This window comes from Besnoitia besnoiti (genome assembly GCF_002563875.1).
Source record: "Besnoitia besnoiti strain Bb-Ger1 chromosome Unknown contig00007, whole genome shotgun sequence".
NCBI classification, from domain to species: domain Eukaryota; phylum Apicomplexa; class Conoidasida; order Eucoccidiorida; family Sarcocystidae; genus Besnoitia; species Besnoitia besnoiti.
The window spans coordinates 2,729,742-2,749,656 of record NW_021703915.1 but is presented as its reverse complement, the minus strand read 5'-3'; the positions used below and the strand labels follow the sequence as shown (position 1 = coordinate 2,749,656).

Sequence of the window (19,915 nt, the reverse complement as noted above, 5' to 3'; positions counted from 1 at the left end):
GGGGAGGGAATCGTTGCCTATTGCCTAAAGGCTCCTTGTCATGCTTTCATCTGACGGACAGACAGGTTTTCTCGAGTTCCCAGTGACGCAGGAGAAGGAAGCTGAGGAACTCGGAAGGTATTTCTCGTTTAGCCTCTTTTAGGCGCTTCAGGGGCGGGGCAGTCTAGTGTTGTGTCTAGCTCAGTCCCCCCGTAGGGTTTGTCTGGGCAAGTCCTTGATTGCTTTTTTGTTTTGAAGCTCGCCGATACAGCTGCCTCCCGACGAACGTATTGCCTTTGGTCAACTCTTGGCTGTTCAAAATGTATGGGAGCCGCCAACCATGTAAACAGCTCCCGCCTTGGAAGCAGCGGCACCCGCCTCAATCGTTCAGACGACTTGCGTAGCAAAACAAGAGGGAGGGAGAGCAGTTACAAGATGCATGTGCCGAGGCGTAAACAGACATGTAAATCAACAGCCAAGCACAGACTGAAGCAAGCATACCAGTACGCGAGTCGGTCCAAAAACACACACTGGCGCGTGTACACAACTCCACGCATGCGAAGACTGCCCACGGGAGTTGGGGGCTCAGAGAGACATACTGGTGGTGCCTGCGTGCCAAGCGAGCTCCCCAGCGTATGTGGAAGCTTTCGTTTCCTTCCCGGCCAGATCTCGAAGAAACGGGACGATTCCGCGCTTCTTCTAACCCGCCGAGCGAGGCTGACCCGCGGAGGAGCGCCACTGACAGGCTACGGCTGATCGCCTACGATCGCGTGCCCTCCTATTTACGAAAATCTCTGAATATCTGTCTCCCTTCAATTGCCTCTTTGTCAGCTATGGTGCGTGCGCCTGCCTTGACACACATTTTCTGCCTTCGAGTTACTACCTCCTACGCAGCAGCGTACACGATATATATCTATATATAAGTACGACTGTACTTCCATGTATCTATGCATGCATACGCATGTGCACGCGATTTGGCGCCCGCGTTCACGAGAAGCGGCTGCGTGAGAGCCTCTGTTCGCGTGTATTTCTGCGGTCTCATCTCGAGGTTCGTGTGTCTTGTAAGGCGTCCGCATTCTCATTCTCAAACAGCCTTGCTCCCGACACACTAGAAGGCAGCCCGCTGCATCGAATGACCGTCCCGCATTCTGCGACGGAAAGCCCGCTCTCACGTGTTTGTATACATATTTACAACTGTGCATGTGTGTATGCATGCATGCATAAGGAGCCGACCATCGCTACATCCATATATACTTACACACGTACATCTCTTTCGAGACATATGTGTGTATATATCTGTAGCGTATGTGGAAATCTGCAAATGTTTGGCAGTACGGGTTCGCACTATGTCACAGTCTAGGGGATGACTAGAGGCTGCCTCTCGACTCCCTGACGAGCAGGATTCGCCAGTTCTTCGTTCATAGCGTAGTACTGTTGAATTTGCTGCTGGACTTCCAACGCAACTTCTTGGCGGACTTCCTGCACGAGGCGCTGCTTCGCTATGCGGTAGTACAGAGCCGCCATGCATGCAACGATGATGCCCAGAAACAGCAGCACCAGGAAAAAATTTTGCCAATCCGGCGCGTCGCGGAGCCAAGGCGCCTCCTCCTTGTGCACGTCGCTGCAGCCGAAACAAGCCAACGGAAAGAGAAAACGCAGGCACACGCACACACACACACACGGCTCCTCTCTGTCACGTCAGTCTCCGTCAGGCATGCGCGGTAGCCACGTGAATTAAAAGGAATGATACACAAGACTCGACTACAGATATACCAGGCCACGTTGCAGTCGCACTGCATACCTTCCCGCCTGATACATGCATTTGCGTGCGTGTGCAAGTATGCATGTCATCATGGATACTTATATACACACCTGCCGACCTTCTTACACACAAATCTACAGACATAAATACACGTGTAAGCATCTTTTTGCGCTGACGCGACCTTACATCATGAGTCTCTCGCACTCTGGCGCGCGGTACTGGTCGGTTGCAGGGTCCCTCGTCGAGGCGCAGATCGCCCGCAGGGCTACCTCTGCGTCGAGGTTTCCGTTGAATCTGGGCGAGCAAAAATCCAGACATTGACCGTTCTCTTCGCGACTAGGTTAATCTCGCATGCGCGCGCCAACCTCAAGCGCCGGCCTCCCGCGGCAGCCCTCCAAGGAGGTCAACTCGTGGCATGCGAAGAAGGGAACCCAAAGAGACTGAAACGCCTTGTCTGCGTCTCGAGATCCGCGAATGAGATTCGCGCAGCCAACAGAATTCGTGCCCGCATCACGCTCCGCGTCCTCACCCGTTCCCGTTCGTATTTCGACACTTTATTCTTCTCCGTCGCCTGCCGTAGTCGCAGTAGCGACCGCGTAAGCGGGCTAACGGCTAATGAGACGGCCATACGGCGTGGGTATGCTTAAAACATGAGAGCACGACGTGCGACCTCTCCTCTGTGAGTTGTGGATGGCTGCAGTTGTCGGTGAGTGGCTTGCAACAACCGGAAGCAAGCGCGGATGCAGCGGTCTCGCGAACCGAGAACGGCCTCCCCTCGGCGCCACGCCTGTCACACCGAAGACTTCTCACCTTGCGCCATTGATGCGGAGTGCGATTGGATTCCAAGTTCGGTTCATCTTGGAGATGTCAAGGAGCTGCCGCCCCTGCGGGCCCTCGATGCAGTCGCGCAGGACTTTCATCTGCCCTGACGACAGAATGTCGCTCATCAGCCGCATCGAGCAAGCCTCGCCCCATTCGTTGCTCCCCTGAGACACCAAAAGACATCGGCAAACGCAGCCCGAGCCTCGAAAGACAGGCGCGAGAGACACCCCGGACCCGCAGTTTGGAGAGCTTCTGGCTTCTGCCTGCACCGGATGGACACCCAAACCCGCCTTTCCGCCGCCGCCATAACCTCCCCCCTCCCTCTCCCCACCCAGAGTAAAACGCCTCGCTGTCAGAACAAGAGCAGAAGGCCGCGGAAAGACTGCTGCAGCGCGCGATGCCGAGCGACGCCAGCGACACGCATGCGTGCTGTTCTCTCCTCTTGTCACCCGCGACCTCCTCGCGCGTACGAGACAGCCAGAGCACCGCAGACGAAAGAGCGCGGAAGCCATCCCCCGGCGGCGCCACGACTCGTCTTTTCATCCGCCTGTCGTCAATTCGGCAGCTTCTGAAGTCTCGCGCGCGGCCGGTTCTTTCGCCCTCGCCATGCCCACTTCTCGGTTGAAGGCGCAGCCTTTCTTGGGATCAGCCATCAGTTTGTGGTACTCCCAGAACTCCCGCGAAAACTCCGAGTCAGGGAGGTCTTTGGCGGGCGCCGCCGTGACGTGGTACAGGCACAACTGCCTGAGCGCCTCCTCGACGACTTCGCTGCCTGCAGAGGACATCAAGCAGTCAAAGAACCCGAGCGAATGTGGCGCCCTGGAAACCGCATACACGAGCGCAACACCGGCGGACATGCGCAGAGGCGATTGGTTGCCTGTGACACTTCAGACGCCGTACAAGGCGACGCTGCACCCGAAACAGGCGCACGGCCGGAACGCGACACCTTGGAGTCGCCTTTTGATGCGAGTCTGGACCGCACACACGGTGGAGTTCTTGTTGATTCGGCACAGGCTTATTAACTGGGTGAAAGCGAGCCAATACGAGAAAGACTCCTGCGTCTTCGCATCGCATAGCTGCAACGGAGCTCTCGACTTTGGCCGGATTTTTCTTCGCGGCCGCGGAGCCGCGGCTCCCCGCGCCTCGATGGTGAACCTGGTCGTGAGCTACCGCCCCCTGCTGCGCCTTTGTTGGGCGATTTTCGCGCTCGTTTCTCCCACGCTTCTCACCTGTGTGCGTGAGCGACTGAGCCGCGGGGTCGAACGCGCAGTACTTCTGAGGAAACTGCCGATAGAGGCCCCTCGAGAGACACAGCTCCCTAGTCCCGCCCTCGATTTCGAAGATCGAGTACAGCGGCTTGAAGCGGACGTGGTGGCCCAACTGCAGCATGTAGGGCGCCAACTGATGCAGAAACGTGCTGCCTGAGACACATATGACACATATATACAAGGACATATAATATATATATATATATATATATATATACGCCTAAATATATATGTATATACCCGGGCACTTGCTCACACAGAGTGAGTGACGTGTGCGTACGAGCTTGACCAATCAGAAGCATGCATATACATATACATATATATATACGTATATTTATGCGTATATTACACATATATATTTATGTGGGGTGTAAGTGTGTACAGAAGGGTGAGAAGTGCGCGTTCATCCAGCACACACATCCCGTGTCTCGCGTCCCACAGGACCCTCCGCCCCCGCCTCGGCAACATGTAGGTCGCCAGCAAACTCCTATATATATGTATACACACGTTTAGGTGTGGAGGCATGGCTGCAAAAAGGTGCCTGTCTGCTGGGGCCCGAGGCGTTACCTTGGAGCTCGCCGGGATCTGTCCAGAAGTCGACGGAGACTGGCCATTGGTTCGGCATGCTCCACTCCATTTCGAGGATGACCGGCTCGGCGGCGCCGCCAGCGAGCACCGCGTCGAGGATGCTTTGTCCGTCGTTGCGCGCGATGAGGATGCTGGGAATCGAGATGTCTTGCCCGGTGCCGTCGTCGCTCATGATCACGTTGAACCGAATATACGACCGCGTCCAGCCTGAGACGCTCCGATCCACCACCACTGCCGCATCCGCGCCGCACTCCTGCGCGATGCGAACCTTCGTCGCGAACGTGCAGATGCCGCGGTCAAGGAAGAAAATCACCTGAGGAAGGAAGACGCGGAACACAGCGGCGACGAAGCATCAAGGGGGGGGCGGGGGAGACACACGGACGCACACTGGAGAGCGGCCTAGCCGGGATCTGTCCAGAAGTCGACGGAGACTGCCCACTGGTTGAGCATGCTCCACTCCATTTCGAGGATGACCGGCTCGGCGGCGCCGCCAGCGAGCACCGCGTCGAGGATGCCGATAATGCGGCATAAGCACTTACATTACTAGGCCCTCCTGATGCCTCGGTTTTTTTCCACTGCATCACTTCGTCCTTCACTTTTTCGCAGTACGCGCGAGTGCAGTGGCTGCCGCTGTCGACGCGCTCAGTCGGTGAATCAGGCACGTAGAAGGCTTTTCCTCTGAAGACAGAAAAACGAAAGGGGAGGAAAGTCAGCTAGAACGCAATGCCTCCAATCAGATGCCAGTTGCGTGCTCAGTCCATCCACTCGGAGACGCCTTGCGCTCTCACATCCCTCCTGAAGACACACGCCCTGCGTGCCAGGAGTGACGCCCAGTGTCCGCAGCATCAGCACTGAAAACCGTTCTCTCTCGTCTTCCTCCCAGGCTGTCCCTCTGTGTCTCGGCGTCTGTCTCCGGAACCCCTTCTTTTTCAACGCCTCTCTCTCGCTGTCGTGCTGTTCTCATCCGATTTTCCACTTTGCTTGCGGCTGGGGTTGGCTCCGACCGCCACCTCGCCGTGGCAGCTGCTTTGCCGGGTCCTGCGCGATCGCTTGGTCGCACAAGGTCCCTTGCGCTGGAGAAATCGCGTACACACATGTTGTTCAATTATACTCTGGATGCCACTATGTTTGGTGCACTTCACCCGACGGTCATGGAAAGCATAAGGGAACTGTGTTTTGGCGCGGTCTCTCCCTCTCAACACACCTGAGGACGGTGCCATAAGCGGGAGTCCCGAAGGAGGCTGTCGAGCCGATGACTGTCTCTCCCGTCTGCTCGGAGATCGCACCGATGCTTCGCAGCTCGTCGATGAGGCTCTTGGGCGACTGGACGCGAATCTGCGCCCGCGCGAGGCGGCCGCCCCGCCCCCCGAAAAGCGCCACAAGCGCGAGAAGAAGGAGAACAGCTGGCGTGCTGCGGCGCGACAGGCACAGAGGCAGAGACACACGCGCAGACGCCCGAGGCACCGATGCCTGTATGCCTGCCGCGAAGTGAAGCGAGGGACGTGAGACAGCCCCTGCAGAGGGCGCGGCGGAGACGGGGCCGTCGGAGGGCGACGCAGCCCTAGCCGGAGATGCCGGGGGACGGCTGCGAAGAGGGGGGCGAGGCGGAGCAGACGCAGACGAAAAAGACCGGTGCGAAGACGCCAGAGAGGACGCGCAGCAGCAGGGCTTCTCCTGACTCCCCAGCCTGCCCGCGGGCGCAGACTGGCGCCTCAGAGGGAGCCTTCCAGAGAAGGCCATGGCGGAACTGCGCCCGACGAAGTGGAGCGCTGCGCTGGAGTGCAGAAAGCTCGAAAACAGGATCTCTGCAGCTCGCCGCGTCCTCCGGCGTGACGCCCTCGCCGTCGTCTCGCCCGGACACTCTCACCGCCAGCGACGCCGGCGCGAGAACGGAGGCGGAACCCAGGGAGGCCTCGAAACAGATCGCCAAGAAGGCGTTGTGCCTCGCCTCTGACGAGGGTTCTTGGATGGAAGACTTGCACCCGGATGTTGACCCGAGGGGGGGCAAGGGGGGTGTAGAGGCTTGGCAGCAAGATGCGTGGAAAAATGTCGAGAATGAATGTGCGCTTGACGGAAGGACGCGCAAGTTTACGCGTAAGAGACACGAGCGCGGAGACGAAGCTGACGAAGACGTGGAAATTTCCTCAGGGAACGAGGATGTCGCGCGCGATGCCGCTACACCGATTTCATAGCCTTTAGGAACACACGGAGGAGACGAAGGAGCAACTGGCAAGGCGCCAAAACATCGACGGACGGGGCCGAAAGAAACGATCCAGGCGTCTGTCCTACAGAAATCGTCGGTTCGGCCGGCCTGCCGAGATCGTGGGACGAATCGACGGAAGGGCAATGAGGAGCCTGCGGGGCCCGAGTGAGAAAGGAGCGCACGGAAACAACGTCCACTCGCTCAGTGCCGCCGAAAAACGGCGCCGTAAATAGGGTTTCGCCACGGCCAGAGCCCACGCACAGATCCCTGGGGTTTCGTTTGCAGGTATTCCCAGCTGCACAGTTGACAACAAATATGAGAAAGACCAATGGGCTATCGCAACACACTTTTCACGACAAGCACTGCAAGGCGCGGACGCGGTCGCGGGTGTTGGTGCTGACGCCCGAGTCTGCACACGGCTCCACAGTATGGATGGGAAACTTAAACCAAAGGAAGTCACGTGGCGTAAATCAAAATGACAAGCGTAAAATGCGAGGGGAAAACGCGCAGAGGCCGGCAATAAGAAGTGTCCAGGAAGCGTCATACGTGACACAGTTTCCCTCTGCAGTGCTCGGGGAGACACGGCTGACAGCACGGTGAGGTCCGAGGAACGTTCGGACCCGAGAGGGACGGACACCAAGGCAAACGCGACACGATAGCTCCGGTTTCCTGACTCTGGCGGAGAGGTCTGCCAATCAGTTCTTCCCACTTACACTAAAAGCGGCTAGTCTCGAGTTTACGTACACCACATGTGACTTCTGCCCCCCTCTCGAGCGCTGCAGGGGGACCTTGGGAAAAACGCAGCGCTTGTGTCTCCCTCGATCTGCGTTTGCGGTCGAGCCGCCCCGGCGCCACAGAACGGTGGTGGATTTTCCGTTGTCAAGCGGGTCTCGGCTCGCGGTCAATACCGGTTTCGGTGTGCAACTTCGTCGTGCTCTGTGTCACTGTGTTGTTTTGTTGTGTCGCGGGCATTCGCTATGCCCGGCGACCTGGCGCGCCAGAGTTGTTTAGGTCGGTTGATCCCCGGGTGGCGCGTTGCTGGGCGCCAAACCCGTCTTCCGGCTTCACCCTTAGCACACACGCCACCCATTCATCGTTTGTATCACTGATCCTTCTAGCGTTTTTTCATGGAAATGGACATGAAGTGCGCTTCTGGCTGAGTTCTGGCAGCAGCCACGATCGCGCAAGGCACGCATCTCGTTCTCGCTGTGTAACGTTTAAGAGGAGGGTACGTGAAAACGGTGGTTCATGAAACGGCGCTGAAAATGTTCAGAACGCACGTATGAGATTCAAATCTAGCAGGCGCATGCCTCACGCGGCACATGCCTCACCTCGGATGGCGCCGCCCTACAGAGCAATAAAGCTTGACTGCCTTCAGTTGACTGTCGTGTGTTCTTGACGTCCTTGTCTCTCTGCTTCCCCTGCTTAGAAGGCGCGCTGTAACAGGATTCCGACTTGCTGGGCCGAAATTTAGACTGACACGCAAAAGCTTTGCTTCTCGCTGACCGTGGCTGTCGCGAGCTCAGTCACCACATGTGAGGGACGAACCGAACGCGGTGGGCTCGCGCGGACGCCCGCCGAAGATCACCACTCTGCATCGCGTAATCCAGCAACGAAGAGAAGCCCTCCCAGCACGGGGCTCCGAACAGTTGCGCCACGCTGTAGCAGGTCATTTGTAGCTCGAGTCTGACCACCAACGCCATGCGCATACTTGTACGCAGTCGGTCGTGAGGCGACGGCATCTGCGCCGGACGTGTATGTTTGCCTGTTGTGCCTGGCTCGGTGCCGGCCGAAAACCGATTACCTGCGAACGCGTGCTGCGTTCGACTTCGAAGAAGCCCAAAGGGGTGAGTTTTCAAACTTAGCAGACGCAGTGGGCACATTCCGTCTGCGTGGCTTAAAGGTGAATCATACGCCTGCCGCTTAGAATCGTTCCACGCCACATACTGGCAGAAACTGCGCGCGTCCCGGCGCTCGCGCACCCTTGCGTCGGCGCAAACACCCCACCGCTCCATTTCCGATCGCATTTCTAAAGATATGATGGTCGCGGCTGAAGGAGGCGAGGCACAAGGTGCGCTGCCGCCCGAACAAGGCAAGACCAACGTGGGGCCAGTAAAGTTCGGTGTGATCCGCCGCGTTCTTATACGACAACTATATCAGTGCAGTATCAACTCAGCGTCTTGACTTCGTACCGCCTGTGTTATTGTACTAGTTCAAGCAGAACTGTAGTGTACCGCGTCGCAGCTGCGGAGGTACGGGGAACCGGCGATGAAACAGAGTTACGACTCGAATCTCTGGTCACCTGGCAGCACACTGTCCTGTTGCGGGACGAGGAGAACAAACACAATGAGAAGGAAGTGCAGTTAAGCTTTTTATGGCATTCTTGGTGCCGGCCTGTTGAGTCCAGGCGCATGTATGCGCCCTTAAAGGCACCCTACACGATAAACGGTTCTTCCAATGTTATAGGGGGGTCACGCATCGAACATGCGTGCATTCCTTTCTGCGAATCTGAGCCGGTGCCTGAGGCTAAGCTGCGGCATTTGTTTTTCTTGATTTGCGCCTTACGCCTTTAAGTCGACCCGCAACTTCTCTCTGGACTCCGCCGCACTACCGGGTGCATCGCACCAGATCTGAGATATCGCACGGGTATGTTCGAACTCCCCTAATCTGACCGCATCCGTCATTTTTAAGAGACACAGGGACGCGGAGCGCGGTGCATAAGATCTGCCGCGAAGGACACGACGGCGCCTGTGGCTTCCAGGCATACGAGTCTCATTTCTATCTGTCGGTAGATCTCTGAGATAACTACGTACAACCGCATCCCTTGACAGCTTGTGCGCGATAGCCAGTTTTTGACAACAAAATACCCCCTCCACGGTGTCTTACGATGGAGACTGTAGGCATATATATATATATATATATATATATATATATATATATATATATATATATATATATATATGCACACAGGAGAGCTTCACAAATTTCACTGACTACATCGATCCGGAGATGCAAAAATGAGAATGAACCTATGCGTGCAGGGGATGGTGGCGGCAGAACCCATCTTTCGTTGAAAACATCTGTTGCCGAAACGGAGCGGGAAGCGGCCGCCACTCCCCGAAAGCTGCCTTCAAATAGAACTCTCTGAGTCCACGCTCCCCTGACTGTCCCGCTTTTTTAGACAAGAAATAAAAGCTATTCTTTCCAACGCATGGCGTCGCCTCGCGCGGTGCACGCGCAGCATCAATGCAAAGAAAAAGTACAACCGACCGCAAACGCGCCCTCCTCACAGATCTCTCAGGGCGAAGAGACAGGATTCCATCTCTCTACCCGATGAAACCCCCTCTCTCTGTACCTACACACGCACATATACAGAAAAGTATACATACGTATGTACTGTACAAGTGCAATCACACATTCTGCTGCTGCACAAAGGTGCAGGCAGACGTTGCTGCCACCGCACGCAGCGCATTGCGTCTTGCGTCGCCTTCACGTCGTGACTGGGTGACGCGAAATTCAGCTGCATAGTGCTGACAGTGTTCTTTCCTTTTCCCTCCCTACAAATCTCTTCGCCGCAGTCGGCGTTCACTCCGGCTTGACGTGCGCCTTGACTCCGCGCCAAGCGCAAGTTTCTTTTCGTGTCTTGCAGCAGCTGCACGCGAGGCTCTTTCGCCCGAGCGCGGCCGCGACGCGCCGCTCCAGCGGCAGCAGTTACGCGCGAGGAGCCTCGCTCTGGAGGGCCACCACTTTGCAACTGGAGAAGCGTTTGGACCAAAACGGCCGAATTCGCGAGGAACGAAAGACAGGCTCCACGTCTTCCTCCGTCTCCCCCGTCAGCCGCACGATGTATACACCCTGAGAGCCAAGGCAGACACGCGAGCTGAGACCACGGTCGCCGAATCGCCGCCAGACGCGGGCGCCAGAAGGTAAGACGCTGCTCATAATAAAAACGGCGGAGAGCAGAGACAGATATGCATGCACAGGCGCGGCATGACTGTCGAATCCACCCGACCCACGCCCAGGGGCCCTATCTGGATTCGACCTCCGCTGGTCGAGCGCTGGCGGCTGAAGCTCAGGTTTTTTTCGCTTACGTGGTCGCAGGAGAACGCGACGACGGCCTCGTGGCTGACCAACACCCACGGCCAACCTGAAAAAAAAACGCGCACCCGAAAACCTTCACGGCTACGCGCTCTCTCTGCTTGAATCACCTAAATGATACATTTATGTAGACATATATATGTAATTTAGGACACCACTTCCTGCAGCCACAGACACCTGCGCCATCCACACCAGACAGATCCGATTCCCTAAGCCCTGGGACGCTTCTACATGCAGAGAGATGGACAAGCGCATGCGCGTGCATGCACCAAGTGATATGAAAACACATATACATATATATAGATATATACTTATATATACATAAATAGAGATATACGCATCTATATGTGTGTGCAGGATTGGCGTCGGTGTGCAACATTCCGCGGCGGCCTGCAGTCCTACCGAGGTAGAACTTCGCAGGGCTGCAGTCCACGACGAGCAGAGGAGCCGTGAACCGCCAGCGCCAGAGGAAGAGCTTCGCGTCGGAGTCGATCGACAAAAGTAGATCGTCTTCGCGGGCGGCGTCAATGGCGACGATGCTTGCCAGGTGGCCAACGAACGTGTGCTGAAGACATGAAACACACGAGTGTTTGGGCGCGCGCGTCTGCAAAGACCTGCGCAAAGGCGGGTCTTTAGGTAGCGCGCTTGCAAACACCCCGAGACAGGCACATACACACATAAACATATGTATATGTACGCACACACATCCACCTATATGCATATCTATATATTTACATATATTTATTTATACACACTTATATATGCAGATATATACACCAATACGAGGCAGCGTATGGCTCTCCACGTGGAAGCCATGTTTGTTTATGAGAATTATTTGAGCCTGTTTCCCGTCTCGTGGACGGTCGCTGTTGTCTTCGATGTCGCGGCTGCTGTGCGCGGCCCTTCGCTGTCTCCCTCCTTGCCGTCTCTCTCTCTCCTCGCTCGCCGCAGCTTGCTGACCCTAGGCCGTAAACTGAAGCTGGGTTGTCTCGCGTACCACGGGTTTGCCGTAGTCGACTTCCACGGGGGCGGGTTTCGGCTGCTCAAATCCGTCCGCGTCCCAGAGGCCGCAGTCTCCGTCGAGGTCGCAGAGCTCCTCGTCGTCCCACCCGAGCGCCTCGTCTTCTTCCTCTCCCTCTTCTTCAGGCGCGCCGCCTCGCTTCCGCCGCGCCTCGCGCCGCCGCTCGAGCATCAGCCGCTTGCGCGTCGCGCTGTAGGCCTCAAGCGCCGCGGACGCCTCGTAGACGACGAGCCTGTTCCCGTAGCTGCCGTCGCAGACCACGAGGAAGGAACGCCGAAAGAGCTTCGCCAGGCTAAAGTGCTTCGGCGCCTCCCGCTTGTACGCCACGAACTTTTGCATGAAACCCTTTCGCGTCGTCGCCCAGCTGAACAGACCCCGCACAAGAAACGAATCCAGAGAACCGCACGCAGAGGCACGTGCGCCGAGAAGGACGACGCGGGAGCGGGGCTGGCGGGTGACAAAGAACGGGACGCAGCGAGCAGGGAAGATGCAGTCTCTGTGTCTGTAGAATTGAAGCTTAAAGCTGTCGGCTGCCTTACGCACTGTTGACCACAACAGCGACGAACGAAAGCCCGTAGAGCGACGCCTCCTCAAAGTCACGCAAAGACGCTCCCCCACGTGACGCAGAGACAGTGAAAGAGCGACAGAATGATTCGGAGGGGGGGGGGGCGAGGAGAAAGAGAATCGGGGCTTTCTTTCTTGCGAAAGTGATGCCCTTCTTCGCGTGCCTCGAGTAGGAGATCCGAAGCCACTCGAGAGTGACCGCCGCTCTCGGCTTGCGAGAAACAGAGAAAAAAACGTGCCTGTAGTTCTCTTTGAATTCGGTGCTGCACGCGCCCCGTAGGTCCATGATGTAGAAGTAGCGCGTGCCGGAGATAAACTCGCTCGTCACACATCTGAGGAAAAGCACAAGCGAAATCCTACTCAAATCATCTCGCTTTCTTCCCACACAGACGCATCCCCACGCAGACCGCGATGCCCTGTCGGCCGAACCTCGCTTTTTCCTGAATCACTCCTACGTTGTCTTACAGTCCCAGTCTCGCTTGCGCGTTCTCTCCACTCTCTTCTCTCTCTGTCTCCTGGGCGCGCTTCGCAGTCTCTGCTTCTGACGACAAGCGCCTCCAGGCATCCCAGCAGGACGACCTGCGCGGACGCCTCATCGCCCCTCGCCTCTGTATGTCTCATCTCCTGTCTTTCTTCCGGTATGTTATCTGTCGTCGCTGCCTTATCCCCCTCCGCTCCGCCAAATCCGCTGTCCTCGCGCCGATTTGCCTTGGTCGCGGGGGTGCGGAAGCGGCTTCACCCGCTGCCTTCAGCTCTCCTCCGTCACTCTTTCTCGAAGTCCCATTTTGTGAAAAGCTTACAGCAGGTGCGTGCCGTCGCAGTCCAAGACGACGACGGCGTTCGCCTCCAAGCTGCGCCAGAGTGGAATGCAAAAAAACCGCTGCAGGTCCTCGTAGGCGCCACAGCCTAACAGACAGGAAAAGCGAAAGCCACGCACCACTCTGCACGGATGAGCTGAAAGACTCTCTCACGACTTCCACTCCGGCCTGCCCGCCTCCCAGCAGGTGACTCTCCGCCGACCCGCTCTGCGTGTCTCTCGTGTCTCTCCACAGAGAAGATATCTCTCTCTTCCCAGGTCGCCCCTGCACCCGCGGGCGCAGGAACACTCAGGCTTTGATCACTCTCAGGCCAATCATGTGTCACGGCCGCAATCCCTTCCCCCCCCCCCTCCCCCATCTCCGCACAACCCCAGCCGCAGGCGTTCGCCAGTTTCGTGCTTGTTTCCCGTTTTTCCTCGTTTTCTCTGCGCCCTCCGGCTCGCGCCTCGGGCCACAACGTCCCGCTGCTTCAACCTGCAAGTGTCTCTGTCTGCGCGCAGCTCACCGAGCGAGATGATCATGCCGACGCCTCCGCCGCCTGCGAAGACGCGCCCGCGCTCAGCATGAGCCCGGTGCGAGCAGCGCACGGGGTGGCGACTCATGAAGAACGTCGTGCTGCTTTGCGAAGACCGATGCGGCGCGAACTGCGAAGGCGAGACGCGCTCGCCGCCGAGGCACTTCAGCGTTTTGCTCTCCCAGCGGACAATCTGAGCCACAGAAAACAGTGAACGCGCGACGCACACGTCCCTTTTTCACAGGACAGAGAGCCTTGCACGGCGCAGGCAGGACGCAGGCGAGCGCTCAGAAATAAAGCAGCGAAACAGGGCAAGTCTGCGGTGCATGTCGCGCCTCAGCGCAGCTCTCACGCGGCAAGGCGCGGCAGCAGAGCCTCGGGAGCGCGCGAGAGGACGCCGGAGGAGGGAGCTTAGGCGCCGAGAGGCGACCGCAAGGAGACAGGAGACATAAAAAAGGAGGAAACGCCGCAGACAAAGCGCGCCTAGTGAGCGGAAAGACAGGGCGGTGCCAACAGTAGCAAAGGGCGCACGCGAGCCCGCGGGAACGCGAGGAGAGGCGACAGAGGAGTCCAAAGCGAAGAGGAGACCCGAGAAGAAGAGGTCAGTCGACTGGAGAGACGAATCACCGCGCGCTAGGAGTACCTCGCTCATGCCGAAAATCGAATACACGCAGGCAGGGTTGATGCTGACGCAAGAGCAAGCGTCGTCTCCGTACGCAGCGAAGAGGACAAAGAGCCCCGTGAGACACTTGCAGGGGCGCGGCTCCTCGTTCTCTTTTTCTCTCCTCGTTCTTTGCTTGGCTTTCCTCAGCACCTGAAGCGGGGCAAGAGGCGCGAGGAGAAGCCGGGCTGCCGCGCTGCCGCGACTCGCCCTCTTCCGCTCGATTTCGCCCTGCGAGCCTTCCAGCGGCTCGCCGCTGCTGCAGCCTGCTGTAAGCATTTTCCGCTCTGCGTGCCCTTCTGCGCCGCTCCGCAGGTCCTCGTCGCCCAGCGTCTCCGCGCCTTCTGGCTGGTTGCGGCACGACAGTCCGCCGTCGCCGTCTCGCGCGTGCGCTGCTGCTTCCCCCCGAGGCCTCCGCAGCGATCCACCCTGCGGCGCCATAGCTTCCGCGCTGGCGTGTCCGCGCTGGTCGCGCGCGGCCTCTGTCGCCTCAGGCTGCTGCTCACTCGATTCTGCTTCGATCTGCGCGCTGTGTCTCTTCTTCGCCGCGGCGCGCTCCACCTGCGCCTCGGTGAAGTAACAGTTCGGGTGCAGCGGCGGCGCCCGCGTGACGGCGGTTGGGTGCAGCGAGTTGCGCAGCATGCTCGCTGCCGTCTGCCTCAGTCGCTCGCCCGTCTGCTTCACGCACGCGAGGCGCTCCGCCCCCGGCAGCGCCGCGAAGAACTTCCGCAGCCGTTGCACCGCCGGCGGAGGCTGCGAACGCGCGGGCGCCGCCAGCGCCGCCAGCAGCGGCGGCTCCCGCGGCGGCGACGACCCGCGAGAGGAGGGCGAGCACGACCCGAGCGAAGAAGAAGACGAGCAGGAAGGCGCAAAAGCAGAAGAGGCAGAAGATGGCGAGCCGGGCGCAGCTGCTCCCCTCGGCGTTTCCTCCTTTTCGGGAGATGCCGGGCGCGTGCGCCGGTCAAAGAAGTGCGCCGATACACGCCCTAGCATGCTGCCGGCGACGACCCCGACGCGCGCATCAAGGTCGATGCTCACAATGGGATCTCCCGCGAGCGCCGGCAGCAGACGATGCGCGCGAGGCGGCCGCGGAGGCGCATGCGTGGGCGCCTCCGCGCGACCTACCCGCGCGGACGGCCGAGAGGCTCGTGCCGGCCTCCCGTCGTCGTCGCCTGCGCGGGTCGTCCGCGGCGGCGCGCCGTCTGCAGAGCACACTGTCTCTCGCTGCCTCGTCGCCTGCGTCTCGCAGGGATTCCTACGCCCTAAACCGTCGCGCGCGTCGCCCTTTCTTGCCTCTCCCGCCTCTAGGCTCTTCCGCCTCGGCACGGCCGCGTCCCCCACGCCGGAGACCGCGCTGCGCGAAGGACTCGCCGCTGTGGCGTCCTCCGCCCCCGAATCTCTGTTGCCAGCCGCATCTGTGCCATCCGCGCTTTTGTCGCGGACGCCCACCCCAGCGAGCGGACTCGACGGAGCCCGGCGTGCCGGAAGCCCGTTGCGGCGGTCAGACGCCGCGGGCGCCGGCGGCGACCTGTCCTCCGCCTTCTGAGCCTCGGCTGCAGAAAGAGACGCGCGCAGGCGCAAGGGGCTGTTCTGCGAGGAGACGCTCCTCCGCGGCGGCGGCAGCGGCAGCCGCGGCGCCGGGCGGAGACTCGCCTGCCGCGGCATCGGGGGAGGCAGCGAGGGCGCGGGCGCGTATCGCGTCTCCATGTTGCGCGCCGGCTGCGAAATCGTACACTCGCCGTCGGGTGCGCTGCCTGGCGCCAGGGTGGACGGGGAGAGGCGACAGGAGACCTGGAGCGTCGGCGACCGGAGAGAGGTGCGAGAAGAGGATGCGGACGCCGCGCGAGGGTGCGTTTTAGCCAGGAAGAGCGACGACGGGTTGAGCGACGTGAGAGACGAAGAGGAAGGCAGCGAGAGACGAAGAGCTGTATGCACGTTTTCAAATCGCTTTTCGCACGCGCGGGGCGTGAGCGTTTCCAGCAAAAAGCCCTCGTCGTGATCAGAAGACGACGGAGAAGGCGAATGCGGAGGCGAGCAGGGCGGGAAGAGAGCCGCCTCGTACCGCACCAGCGACGGCTCCGCTGTACATACACCCCGCGTCTCGGCCACAGACGAACTCCCCAGACGCGAGTCCTCCTCGCTGACGTTGCGGAGTCTGCACTCCGCGAAAGACGCCAGGGCCTGGCTCAGCGACTGTGAAGGCAAAATCGTCTCGGAGCTCGCCGACACGTCGCTCGCGAACCCCTCGTCCTCTCTCCCTTCCGCCCTGCCTCCCACCTTCGCGGCCTCCCTGTCCTCTTCGCCGGTCTCTCCTCGCTTCTCCCGCTGCGCTTGTCTCAGCGCCTCGTGCTCGGCCGGGGTCTCCAGGTGCCCAGAGAGAGGCGATGCGAAGAGAGGACTCTCCCCAGAGGGGAGTGCAGAGGAAGAGGCGAGCGGCGGGGGCGGCTGGGAGTGAAGTACTTTCGCTCGTCTTTCCGCGCTGCGCCCGCTGACGCGCAGGTGCCTTTTGCTTCCTGCAGCAGATCGCCTCGGCGCCGAGTTGAAGAAAAGCGCATGCGGCGGCGCAGAATCTGCTCCCGCCGGCGCCCGAAGGAGCTGCGAACTTCCGTCCTCTCGCGGGGGAACTGTGGAGAGAGGACCCCACGGAAGCGGCACGCGAGCAAAAGTCGCCGAAGGAGTCGCGGAGACGCTTCGCGCGGCCGCCGCGGACTTTGGCGTTTGCGCCACTTTGTGCGCCTTTTTCTCCCGTTGCTTTGATGGCGGGAGGAGGCAAGCCGCCGCAGCCCGACCGCTTTCTCGCTCTTCGACGGGTCCGCGAGAGGCCTCCCTCCGGTCTGCGGCTGCGCTCACGACAGAAAGAGACACCGCGCGCGCGCCGCCGCGCTTCGCCTCCTCCCTCTCTGCTGCACAGCGCACGAGGCGGCAGCCGGCGAGGGCCTTCGCGGCCCCAGGATGCTCTTCTGTCGCGGCGACGCGAACCGCGGACGCACGCGCAGGCCGGATCTCCTCCCCGCGGACGCCGAGGAAAGTCTGAGCTGCGTCGCCTCCCTGGAGCCTCTGGCTGCGCTCAGCCGACGCGGGATTCGCAGGCGCGCGCGACTCTGCGCCACACGAAGTGGAGGACTCCCCACGGCGCGGAGACCTCCCTCCGGGCTCGCGTGGACGTCGCGCCTTCTCCCCTACCTGCCCCGCCTGGCGCCCACCGCTCGCTCTCCCGTGCAGGTCGGCTCGGCCGTCGTCTCTGCGTGCCGCGCCGCTCGCGGGCGCCTCGGTCTCACAAGGAAAAAGCCCTTCTCCGTTCGAGTCGCAGACTCCAAACCCCCCCGCGCTCAGCGTCCGACGCGTTCGCTCGCCTCCTCCGCGGCTTCTTTGGGCACGCACATGCGCAGCGCCGCCGCGCGCCTGTCTGGCAGTCGCACGCGGCTCGCGGCAGTCGACGGCTAGAAACGCATTCTCCTCGCGGCCCTCTCCTTCCTGCGCGCGGGGAGGCCCCTGCGTGTCGCGGCGCCTGACTGAGGCGGAAAGGGCGCGCAGGCGGGCTGGCGAGGAGGCAGATGCAGACGCTGCGGAGGCAGATGCAGACGCTGCGGAGGCAGACGCAGACGCTGCGGAGGCGGATGCAGACGCTGCGGAGGCAGACGCAGACGCTGCGGAGGCGGATGCAGACGCTGCGGAGGCAGACGCAGACGCTGCGGAGGCGGATGCAGACGCTGCGGAGGCAGACGCAGACGCTGCGGAGGCGGATGCAGACGCCGCGGAGGCAGATGCAGACGCCGCGGAGGCAGAAGAAGAGGCCGCAGAGAAGGCAAATGAGTGAGAGGGAGGAGGGAAGGAACCGACTGCATTCGTCTTCCGCGCAGGCTGCGGGCGCGAGCCGACAAAGACCTTCTTCGTGCGGCGAGAGGCAGGAGAGGAGAGCGACGCGGCGCCAGTGACAGGCTGCATGTGGCGCAGACGGATGGCCGTCCGAGGGGGAGAAGGAGTGGGCGAAGAACTCGAAACGCGAGCGGCTGTCGAGACAGCTGAGAGAGACAGAGACACCGAGGCCTCGAGGCAGACGCCGCGGAGCAGAGAGCGACGAAAACTCCGAGTCGTTGCGTGCGCGAGTCAGGAAGACAACGCGACACTGACGTTCTCAGAGACAGAGTCCTGCAGAAGACGTCCTGCGCGGTGAGCCGCGGCACACAGGAGAGAAATTGGAGTTACACAGCATACAGGATTCGGCAGAAAAGTAAACAAAATGAGGCAAGGCGCGATGCCATCGCCTAGCTATGATCTTTATGTTCTTAATGCCTGCTTTGTACGGAGGATATGATAACTTCTTTGTACCAATATATATTGGTGGTTCGGAAGTCGTTTTCCCAAGAATTAACGCGATCTCCTATTTTCCAGTACCATTAGGTTCTGTGCTGTTGACTCCAAGTATTTGCTGCGAGTTCGGTAGTGGTCTTGGTTGGACTTAAATACTACTAATTTCTAGCACTGCAAGACCTCCGATAATCCAATCAGTTGCCTCTGGATTTAACGAGGAGAATGAGGGCGTTCGCGTGCGGAAGACAGAAGCATTGGAGGCGCCAGGCTTTCTTTCGCGTGCTCTACAATCACAAGGGAAGCGTCCTCTTTTCTTTGTCTGCGAAGAAGCTGTCACATGACCCGCCTACGCTCAAAAAAAGTTGGGTAATGAACCAGGTGACGGAAGGAAAACAAGCAGGGACGAAGACGAAGACAGGGGACAGACGGGTTTGAGTCTAAGAGGCGGATTCCGGGACATGCACGCCGAGACTTTGACGCCAAGGTCTTCCTTGCGGAGAGCGAAAAAGTCACTTCTTCACTGAAAGATAGACACACCGCTGAGAGCAGAACACAGCGAAGAGGCGCGCCCGGCGAGACGCCAGGCGGGTCGATTAGCAGAAGACGCTATCCCTGTCGCTGGATTGTCCTGCTGTGCAAGCGCCGATACAAAAACCAACGATGATAATGCAACAAAGGACGCGCGGGAAGGTGCGTGGATCCACACCTCAAAACGGCTCTTCGCCATTGGTGGCGGGCGCGGCCTTCCGCCGCCGAGCTGGAATGGAGACTCTGAAAAGGAACGCGACCGGCGCACCCATACAGCAGCCGAAAGAAGGCGAACCAGAAGGGAACGCACAGAGTCCGAGGAAAAGAAATACAAAGACGCGAGGCAAAAAGTGAGCGCCGGATCTTTTCTCATGTGTTTCCAGGCCTCTTGAGGCTCGCGGCCGCAATGCACGTTCGCCACATATGGAGCCCAAGAGAGCCGACAAAGCCTCGACGACGTGAGGACGACGAATGCTCAAAGCGCCTCCTTCCTTCTGTCGCGTTGATCTGAAGGACACGGACTCTTCTTTTGGGGATTGACACAAGACAACCCGCCGGCGCCCGCGCCTGACGCACAGCGTATCTCTTTGTCTTACCCAGCTGTGAAAATACTAGGGCGCTTGCATGTCCAGCGTCCTTCCTCCTGCGCGCGGCAAGCACCCTCCTCACGCGCCGCCACCGAGGATTCCGCCAGCCGCAAATTCAACTACAAAAGAGGTCTGCGAGGAAAACGTGCTCATTTCTCAGAAACGCCTCGTCTTTGGAGCATCTGTGTCTG

General features: G+C 59.6%; 2 protein-coding genes across 2 annotated transcripts; both read right to left on the bottom strand.

The window, feature by feature from the left end:
• Nucleotides 1-1,335: 1,335 nt before the first annotated feature.
• On the bottom strand, nucleotides 1,336-6,159 carry BESB_073910 (uncharacterized protein; the record flags this gene model as incomplete). Its single annotated transcript, XM_029365764.1, has 8 exons — nucleotides 1,336-1,600; nucleotides 1,928-2,035; nucleotides 2,552-2,727; nucleotides 3,178-3,335; nucleotides 3,793-3,984; nucleotides 4,399-4,732; nucleotides 4,959-5,097; nucleotides 5,624-6,159. 8 exons carry the CDS (start codon nucleotides 6,157-6,159, stop codon nucleotides 1,336-1,338), a joined length of 1,908 nt encoding a protein of 635 aa, XP_029218248.1.
• Nucleotides 6,160-10,333: 4,174 nt separating this feature from the next.
• Nucleotides 10,334-18,243, bottom strand: BESB_073900 (uncharacterized protein; the record flags this gene model as incomplete). The annotated part of the gene is made up of 8 exons (XM_029365763.1): nucleotides 10,334-10,477; nucleotides 10,714-10,769; nucleotides 11,123-11,285; nucleotides 11,718-12,105; nucleotides 12,545-12,637; nucleotides 13,106-13,211; nucleotides 13,629-13,830; nucleotides 14,281-18,243. 8 exons carry the CDS (start codon nucleotides 18,241-18,243, stop codon nucleotides 10,334-10,336), a joined length of 5,115 nt encoding a protein of 1,704 aa, XP_029218247.1.
• Nucleotides 18,244-19,915: the final 1,672 nt, after the last annotated feature.